General features: G+C 39.6%; 1 protein-coding gene and 1 pseudogene across 3 annotated transcripts in view; one reads left to right on the top strand and one right to left on the bottom strand.

Moving 5' to 3' along the window:
* The first annotated feature begins 80 nt into the window (after positions 1–80).
* Positions 81–10,144, top strand: part of EXOC5 (exocyst complex component 5) — a 62,750-nt gene continuing 52,686 nt past the window's right edge. Inside the window, 1 exon segment of one of the 2 annotated variants that reach the window (NM_001261248.2) lies at positions 81–336. In NM_001261248.2, coding sequence (NP_001248177.1) covers positions 310–336 — 27 coding nt within the window. In that variant the 5' untranslated portion in view covers positions 81–309. 2 annotated transcript variants of the gene reach the window in all.
* Positions 5,778–6,372, bottom strand: LOC699260 (multifunctional methyltransferase subunit TRM112-like protein pseudogene; annotated as a pseudogene). Its single transcript, XR_010952.5, has one exon. The product of XR_010952.5 is annotated as a multifunctional methyltransferase subunit TRM112-like protein pseudogene (transcript).

The following is a 10,144-nucleotide window of genomic DNA, read 5'->3' as shown; positions in this document are numbered from 1 at the left end:
CAGCCGCTTGTTTTCTTCACGGGCCCCTCCCGACAACCTCCGGGACGCGCGCAGTTCCACTTCCGGCGTGTGAGGCGGTGACAATGGGAGCAGCGCGGGTGGCGCCGGGAGGCAGCTGACAGGCGTTTGCGGCTTCGCTTCATGGCAGCTCTCCCGCCGCGCCTGGGATCTGTGGGGAGTGGGGGAGCCCGCGGCGGCCCGGAGCCAGGGTTGGCGAGCCGAGCGGAGACCTGTGCGCCGCGCCTCTGAGGCGCAGCATGTGAAGCGGAGACGGCATCCAGTGCGGGGCGAGCCTCTCAGCCGGCCGGGATGGCTACCACGGCCGAGCTCTTCGAGGTGGGCCCCGGCGGCTCTTCAGGGAGTGGCAGGCTCGGGGTTTGCAGGCAGCTAGGTGGGCGGGCTGAGGAGCGGGCGTTTGCTGGCTACCCAGGAGGAGCCCTCGGGAGAGAGACGCGAAACTGAAGGGTTGGGGTGGCAGCTCCGTGTTAGCGCGGGCGGAGCGTGAAATGGGGGAGGGGTGCTTGGGGCCGAGGTGGGTTGGGCGACCGGTCGGCCGAGAGGTGAAGCCGGGTGGCCGAAGGGAGGAGGGTTGGTTTTCTCTGTGGGGGCAAGAGGGGGAGTCTGGAAGGTTCGGGTGTTGGAAGATGTCTACTCGGGATGAGTAGTGGGAAGGGCTGACTCAGGACGAGGAAAGAGAGCCAGGAGCCTCAGGTTGGGCGAGTCTTGTCGCTGGGATTCTTGCGGGAATAATAGCAGGAAGCCACTTAAGATGGGGACTCTTGGGGGCTTCTCGTTTTGAATAATTATTCCATTAGTAAGGCTGCAGGTGGCATTCATAGGCCTGCCAGTTTAACCTTACATTTGAAAAGGCTGAGACAATTTTTTTTTTTTTTGTACAATAAAGGCCTACTTATCTCTTTCGACTGAAGGGAGGCAAAATTCAAGTGAACACTTTATTTCATATAATACATAATAATACACTGAAAGCATTTACGTGTATTATAAAATAAAACCGAAATGAACACTATAAAACGAACACTTCGTTTCATATATATAATGCACCTTAAGTGTATTATATTCATTTACGTGTATTATAAAATCACCAAACTGCAAGCTAGAGAATCCTTAATACGTAATAGTGAGAATACTATCTTTCCTCGAGCGTTTTCAGTATCTAAACCTTAAAATTTAATTTCGTGAAGTCTGGTGTAAGAAGCTGTGATAAAAGTTTGAGATAATAGAATAGGAAAACTAATTGGACTACAAAACAATGAAACTTATAAAGCATCTCGTGTGAAATAAATGAAAACACATGAGAAAAAGGAAAAGACCCCTTTTGTGTGTGTGTGCTTGTGTTTCACATTGAGTAACAAAAGTGTAATAATTGAGAAGACTGTAATCCACAATAGGGAACTTCTCCATAAGTGAAAATGGTATCCTTTTTCTGCCTAAGATTCAGCAGTTTTTGTGGCTTACAATTTGAATGCCACAGTTTTGATAAATGGAACTTTACATTTGTTATTGTTACTATATTTTGCGTATCAGTCAGCTTTCGGATCGATAGTGCTTTTTTTGAGAGGAATAATATATGTTATTGTTATAATAACTTGTAATAAGACAGTAATTTGTGAATGAAGGATCGTAATTACAAGAAAGACTTCAGAGATACTGTATTTTCTCAGTTAAGTGTTGGGAGATAAGCTACATTAATTTCTGTAATTCCAAAATTGTGCCATCTGTTTATTGACACAAGATCGGGGAGACACTTTTCCTACTAGGAACTTTTACTGTGTCCCTGGGTACTAAGTAGTGCCGTGGTTCCTTGTTTTATTTTTCACATCTTACAGAGGGAGAACACGATGAAGTTGTATGAGATCTTCAATTAATGTATTTGCTGACAAGCCAGGTCTTAACAGAAAACTATTATATATGTTGTCATACAGTTCATAAGACATTATCCTTTGAGTTAATCCAGTTCCAGTTGTACTTTGGACCATCTTATGTATATTTTTATTTAAATATTTGACCGCATGATTTTGGTAACTTATTTGGAAATATGTTTGATTTTTTTTCTCCCTCTCCCTGGCGGGGAAGGGGAGGAGGTGGGGAAATATATATTTTGCTTTCTGGGGTCCGGCCATTAGGTTGAGTAGTTAAACCAGATTAGGATTTAATGTAATTTAGTGACTCTAGTTATATGGTAGCCAGTAAGATTCAGTGATAATAGAGACAGTAGCCCTTACACTACTCTTAGGCCAGAGGGTTTTTAGAACAAATTTAAACATATATATAGATCGTAAAACTTATGTGACTTTTTTTCTTCACTGTATGTAGATTGTTGCTTCGTCAAAATTAAAAGCATAATAGTTATAATTAAATTTTAGTAGTTATAATTAAGAAGTGCATTTATTTTTTCTGGTACTGCTATGAATCCAGCCCTACAGTGGACTCGACTCTTGAGTAAGTTTTCATCCCCAAGTGAAAAGTTGATCTCTTGGCGTTGGAGGGAGGAGGAAAAACAAATCTTGTCACTGCTCAGTTTCCTGTAGCTACTGCCATAGCATCTAGATTTTAGTACAAGTCAAAGGAAGTATCTTTTCCCCCTGCTTCCCTTTCTTAGTCCCAGCTGGAGAACTGTGGAAAACAGAAGGCAGGATGTAGTCAAGGATGTTTGGTTTTTATTCATCCTAATTTTCATGCACTATTAAATAGAATTGTACTTTCACTTTTCATGTTAATAGAAGTTAAATGAAAACAAAATTAAGCTTTTGAATCCATGAAATTTAATTGTGTTAACTATACTTCTTTTAAAATCTTATTGGTCCCATGACACTTAATGAAAACAACTTCATATAACAAAATCAGACTGTAATATATTTCCTCAGTTGACCGAAATGATTTAGTAATAGATGATTTGGCTATTGTAATAGTGTATATCCTGAAAGTTTCTCAGAATACCTTCTTAGTTTCAACTTTTGTTGACAGATCTTTCTGAAAAGATCCATGTACAGTGTTATTAAATCTTCTCAGGATAGACATTCTGAATAAGGATTGTTACGTGGTGTAGATAAATTGTATCTTCTACATATGCAAAGTGGCTGGGCTCAGAAATTCCTTTTTAAATTTTCTTTTCTTTGTTTTTGAGACACGGTCTTGCTCTGTTGCGCAGGCTGGAGTGCAGTTGGGTGATCACTGCTCACTGCAGCCTCTACCCTCCAGGCACAATCCATCCTCCCACCTTAGCCTCCAGAGTAGCTGGGACTACAGGTGCCTGCCACCACACCCAGCTAGTTTTTAAAATTGTTTTGGAGAAACAAGGTTTCACCATGTTGCCCAGGCTGGTCTTGATCTCCTGGGCCCCCCGAGGTGCTGGGATTACAGGTGTGAGCCACTGTGCCCCGCCAGAAGTTCTTTTTATGTTGTTGCAAATATTCCTTTCTCCTTTTATTGTACTACTGAGGACATTCTTTTCTCATTTGCTTATTTTTTCCCCATAATTCTTCAAGAATCTTCCCTTTTCTCTGGTTAGACTACCATTATGGGAGAGTTCTTGGTTAGTAACTAGGGTTAATTATTCATTCATTCTACAAATATTTGTTGAGTACCTATTAAGTTCAAGGTAAAGTTCTTGAACTTTATCTGCATGCCTCAAAGGGCATGCCAAAGAAATGTTAATCCTACAAGATGTGTTGCAAAAAAACTAACAGGGTTCAGTGGCCAAATAACTTATGGAAATGAGCATAGTCTGTTTTGTTGGAGATTTGCAGTAAACCTTAATATGTTAAAGATGATGAGAAGTCCATTTCCCAAACTTTTTTCACCATGAGACTCTTTTCTTTTTTTTAAGAGATTTTTATTTTCTACTGCTTGTTAACTTAATTTTGTGAATTACAAGGTACATATTTTGGAAAATGTTAAGTATAGAACCTGTCCTTAGCAAATAGAGGGAGAGAAGGTAGATATATGATACTATACTCTTAAAAAAAAGGTTATAAATGGTTTCAAAGAAGTCTAGATCAAGTGCCATAGGTGTCAAGAGGATGGGAAGATTACCTCTAGAAGAAAGAAAGGATTAGAATTATCTACAGAGGGATTATTATCATTTGAATTATCTACAGAGGAAAAATTAGATTTGAGTTTGTGGAACTGGGTGGAGGGACTTTTCAGTAAAGCAGACAATGAAAGCTAAGACATAAAGGGAGGGTTGTAGGCCCTGGAGATAAGGGGAACATTCATTTTGGCTGGAGTATAGCACACATAAAGAGGAGGAGTGGCATGTAAGGTAAATTGGGGTTTAATTTTGGAGGTCTTAAATGCCAGGTTTAAAAATTCATTTTTTTTTTCTTTCTGTAAATGTAGGTTCCTTGATAATAGTGCTTGAGGTCAGGTAATTTGGCTGTGATAGCAATGGCTGTTTGACTTCCAAATTAGAGTATGAATATTGAAGAACACATTTTCCCACATTTATTTGTCTCTTAATTTTTCAAACTAAATTACAAAAGCTGTTTAAAAATGGACTTGTTGAAAATGATGTCTCTTGTTCAATTAGCTAGCCAGGTGTATACTAATGAGCATGAGATATACAAGTAAGGAGCACCCCGTTAACTGTCAAGGTGCTGAAATGCTATTTATTTTAACCATATTAGTTGTTAAGTGTTTATAGACATTGGCTATCAATTGTAGCCAATGTAGCCAATCATGTATATGATAAAATGTATTCATTCTGCAAACATTGAATGAATGTGTAGGCCAGACATTATTCCAGGTACTAGAGTTAAAAGATGTTGAGTTAAGCATCTGATTGAGGGAGACAGACATGTTAATACATTAATACAGTGCAGTGGGAGTTTAGAATCTTTTCCAGGGATTATTAGGAAAGGTTTCATTTAGTAATGGCATATAGAAATTGGATATTGATGGATGAGTAGAGATTTTTCAAACAGGAGAAGGGCATTCCAAGGCAGAGACACAAGATGACTCCAGTTTGTTGTAAGGTGAGGCAACTGAGAAGAGTTAGGATGTGTATGTGCATATTTTAAGAACAGGGAGTGGTGGCAAGGCATTGAGTCCATGGGAGTTCGAGGGCAGTTTTTCATTTTTTTGTTTTTTGTTTTTTTTTTTTTGAGAAGGAGTCTAGCTCTGTTGCCCAGGCTGGAGTGCAGTCACATGATCTCGGCTGACTGTAACCTCCGCCTCTGGTTTCAAGCGATTCTCCTGCCTCAGCCTCCTGGGTAGCTGGGATTATAGGTGCCTGCCACCATGCCCGGCTAATTTTTTTATTTTTAGTAGAGATGGGCTCTCACTGTGTTGGCCAGGCTGGTCTCGAACTCCTGACCTCATGATCGACCCGCCTTGGCCTCCCAAAGTGCTGGGGGATTACAAGCATGAGCCACTGTGCCTGGCCAGTTACTTTGTTTCTTGAGACAGGGTTTTGCTCTGTCACCCAGGCTGGAGTGCAGTAGTGTAATCACAGCTCACTGCAATGTCTACCTCCTAGGCTCAGGCAATCCTCCCACCTCAGCCTCCCAAGTAGCTGGGACTACAGGCATGTGCCACCATGCTTGGCTAATTTTTTATTTTTTGTAGGGATGGGGTCTCACTATATTGCCCAGGCTAGTCTCGAACTCCAGGACACAAGTGATCCTCCCACCTCAGGCCTCCCAAGGTGCTGGGATTACAGGCATGAGCCACTGGGCCCAGCCCGGGGGAATTTTTAAGAAGGCTTTTTATAGATCATGCAAGAGGGCTGATCTTACTTTTTTTGGGTAAGGATCAGGAAGACAGACAATTTTATTTTTTTTATTTTTATTTTTTTTTTGGTTTTGAACCTTTAATGAGAAAAAATATATAATGTCGAGCTCAAGAACACTGTGTGTTTGGTGTCATTGGGTCAAGGGTTGGGGATACACACGGCAGAATTTGGAAACAGGGTATACATCAACAAAAACATTAGTCATAACAAGAAAAACTGGCGCCTGGCACAATCAACTCTCAGTTTCCTCTTCACTCAGCAGCATGTTGGGGATCCCGCGGCTGATGGGGAACATACGTCCAGACTTCGGGCACTGCAGGGTGCCCTCTATCACTTCCACCTCCAGCAGCAGATGGTGCATGGTCCTCAGAAACTTTATTCTCCTCATATCCCTCAACCGGGCCTTTAGGCACCTGGATCAGGCGCAAATTATCGGCCGCTTCCAGGAACGCCGCCCACTCCACCTTAGGTATCATAGGCGCCACGAAGTTGGGGTTGAACTTCACAGGGCAGATACGGACCTCAGTGGCTTGGAGGCGCAGGGGGAAGCCACGGGACCCCACCCCCTGCACATGCGAGCTCAGCAGATTGTGGGTGAGCAGTTTCATATCGCCGAACAGGCTCTCCTTCGACAGACAATTTTAATGTTAGTGTGAAGAATGGCCTTCGATGGGGGAAGAAATTGTTAGCTGGGAAAATTGGGATCATGGGCAGCCTAACATAATTGTTGTCATTTGGTAAGTGTTCCAGAATTATCTGTTGACTGATTAATCTTGCCAGATGAAATTCTAACCTAATTCAATGGCAACAAAGAAGAAATTTGAAAAGACATTTTGGAGGAAGAATTAAAATAATTCAATTACTGAGGAGTTAAAATTCCAAATTTGTAACTTTGAAAAGTAGGTGGTTGGTGATTCATTAACTGTGACAGAGAAAATTAGAAGGACCTTTGCAGGGGAAAGAAATAATATATTCATTAAATATATATATATATTATTTTATATATGTATATATATTTTTTGTTTTATACTTTGAGTTTTTAGCAAGACATCGTGGTAAAGAAGTCCACTAGGCAAATGGAAATATGAATTAGTAACTCAGAAAGAGATCACAGTTAGAGATAGCAGTTTAGGAAGTATCACTTTATATGGGTGGTAATTTAGTCAGGAGGTGGATGACATCTCTCAGCTCTGCCCCTTACTAGTTGTGTGATCTTGGCAAGTTACCCAACCTCTTTGTACCTCAATTTTCTCATCTGTATAATGGGGGAAATAGTAGTATCTACTTCAGAAGGTTTTTTTGATGACTAAATTGAATTGAGAAATTTAAATTGCTTAGCATACTATCAAAAGAGTAGTATCCATTTTTAAAAATTAGGTGTCGGCCACTTTCAATTTAAGTGGATTGAGATGAAAACTAGATTAAAGATCTATCAGGGAGAGAAAGCCTTCAGCCTTGTCGGTCTCAGCTGACTTAGAGTAAATGATCCAAGAAGTAGGAGATTATAGTAGGAGAGGATTACAAAAAGGGGCTATGGAAGGTTATATTTTTCAGGATGGTCACAAGATCTGCCATCCCACATTGTGATGTTTATGCCCCTCCCATAGGGAAGTAGGGTCTCTGCTCACTTCTTGAATCTGTACAGGCCTATGACTATAGAAGTGTTGCTACGTAGTGATTTGCAAGGTTAGGCCCCATAGAGGGCCAGATGTATTACCTTTGATGACCTAACCTCTTGGACTCTAGCAACCATACCAAGAGAAAGCCCATGCAGCCCTTTTAAAGAACCAAGGCCCTTCACTCTTGGCTCTCGCTGAACTCCCAGCTAACGGTAAACACCAGCTTGCCATCTTGAAAGAGTATCTTCTAGCCAAGTTGAGCAGCCCCAGCTTATTTCATGTGGAGCAGAGACCAGATTTCCCTGTTGAGCCCTCCTCAAATCAGATTTGTGAACAGTATGATTATTGTTATTTTAGGCCACTAACTATTTGAGTGGTTGTTAGGCAGCAATAGATAACTGAAACAGAGGCTGATCAATTTCTTACCTTCTATTGGTGTTAGTGGAGAGAGTGATAGAGGTAGAGGTTGATGCTTAAGAGTAATAGAGTTCCATTTAAGTGTTTTATGCTTTGGAGTTCTCCAGTCAAACCAACTTGAAAGTGAACTTCTGGAATAAGCAAGTCATTAAATTGAGGACAGTATTATAGACTGCACATGTGTATAATTAATTTAAAATACTGAATCCCTGGTGTTCCCAGGAAATTAAATCGTTGAGGTGTGTGTGTGCCCAACATGTGTGAGAGAGATTTGAAAGAGTGATTGCCTTGTTCTCTTAAAAGTGGATTGCAACTGCACATAACACCCGGCAAATAAACATATAACCTACAAATTAAATGAAAGTTCTAGTTGAGTGATAAATAATTTAAAAGTTTGGTGGTTAATATTTTATGTATATATGTATTTTTAAAACTTAGCAAACTTTTCTGATGCTATTTCCTTGAAGCTGAAATATGAAAATAAGAAAATATAGTTATTTATATATCTTTGCTTATTCAGGGTATAATAAATGAAAGAAGCAATGATTCCTTACTTGTTTAATTTTATTTCCAAGGTGTTTATTAAATGCCTGTAAGAATATTTAATGTGTATATTTGTAAATACACTTAATTTGATTTGAAATGCTAATGGCAGATTTTATTAAATACTTAAAGTAATTTCACAGTCTATATTAAAGTCTCTGTAATAGAGTGGGAAAAATATCTGGGTTAGAATACTGGTTTAGTACCTTGATAAGACTTAAATTTCATTTCCTCAGTTTCCTCATATGTAAAAATGAGATGAAAGAGCTGGGCTGTGATGATATTTAAAGAACATTCTTGCATTACAAATTTTAAATCTGATTATATGATTCTGCTGAGCCTAGTATAACAGGAATTGTAACATTTTGTTACCTCTCCCGTTTGGACATACACATGATATATATTACTTTACGGTTAGAAATGAGAAATATTCTATCCTGGAAAAATATTTTCTTAAGAGAATCTAAAATATTTTGTAAGATTCTAAGTTACCATCATTCAGGTAGTCTTCAAAACAATTTTGATGACATGATTAATTGACCAATTTCATAGTTTAAAGGGCTTCAAGATTGAATGTTAAAATTGACTAATTTTAAAAAGTAAAATTATTTATTTTGTAGTGTTTGTGCAAGTAGTTTTCAAAATACTTTTTCAAAGTTTGCCTTAGTTATATTTGTGTCTTAAAATGCTTTATTTTTCTACCTTTTCATACTACTTTTGAAATCCATTTTGTTAGCTGGAGACACAATATTTTGTGGTTTTTAAAAAAAATCAGTAGTCAATAAATATAAGTTATTAATATACAGAAAACACGTAAAGAATCTCACTGAAAAATCAAAGAAAATGGGGTTAGAAAGTAGAGGCCAAATATTGTAAAATTCTTTAGTTCTTTGTAGTGCCAGAATTGTATTAGGCTCATATTTGGTTTCTGTTAGAATCTTGGATTGATAGTACCATGTAATGCCTGTTCTTTATTTCTGGGTTGTGGGGTAGTGGTCCTGCCCTTTTGGTTTTGGATATATGGATCAAGAGCATGACTTTCAAGACCCTCTGCAGGGATTTCAGCCATGGCCCCAACTAGCTAGTGTTTTGGTATGCTCAGCATTGTTCTGTTGACTACAGCTGGAAAGCAAGAGAAATGTATGACACAGCCTCCCCTTGCTTTCAATTTAAGTGTGGAGAAAAGAGTGAAACTTACGAAAATGATTCTAAATCAATAAATGATAAAATGACAGTTAGTAATATTCTGTGTTGGGATTTCAATTTTTAAGCTTCATAGGGGTTTAAGAGTGGAGAAATTAATGGAGACCATGTAGGGAAGGAACCCTTCAAAGAAGAAAAGGGAATGGAGCCAGGCTTTAAGTAATGGTGTAGCAGTCTTTGAAGTTTTGGAGGAGAAAGGGCATACTTAGTAGGGTGAGTTACCTGGCCACAGATTAGGAAACAGGAGTAACATGGGCTTAAAAAGAAGACTGGCATAGTCTGATGGAAGTGTGGCTATTTGTTTTGAGGTACAGAGAAATTTGGGTAGGTGGTACAAGATAAGAACCCTAAAGGGTAGATATAAGAGTGTGAACTTGGCTGCGTGTGGTGGCTCACATCTGTAATCCAAGCACTGAGTCGGGCAGATCACTTGAGGCCAGCAGTTAGAGACCAGCCTGGCCAACATGGCAAAACCCAATCTCTACTAAAAATACAAAAATTACCCGGGCGTGATGGCGCACATTTGTAATACCAGCTACTCAGGAGACTGAGATATGAGACTTGCTTGAACCCAGGAGGCAGAGTTTGTAGTGAGCCGAGATTATACCAC

This window comes from Macaca mulatta, chromosome 7 (genome assembly GCF_049350105.2).
Source record: "Macaca mulatta isolate MMU2019108-1 chromosome 7, T2T-MMU8v2.0, whole genome shotgun sequence".
NCBI lineage: Eukaryota > Metazoa > Chordata > Mammalia > Primates > Cercopithecidae > Macaca > Macaca mulatta.
Note: the sequence above shows the minus strand (reverse complement) of the source record. Positions and strands in the feature narration are given on the sequence as shown.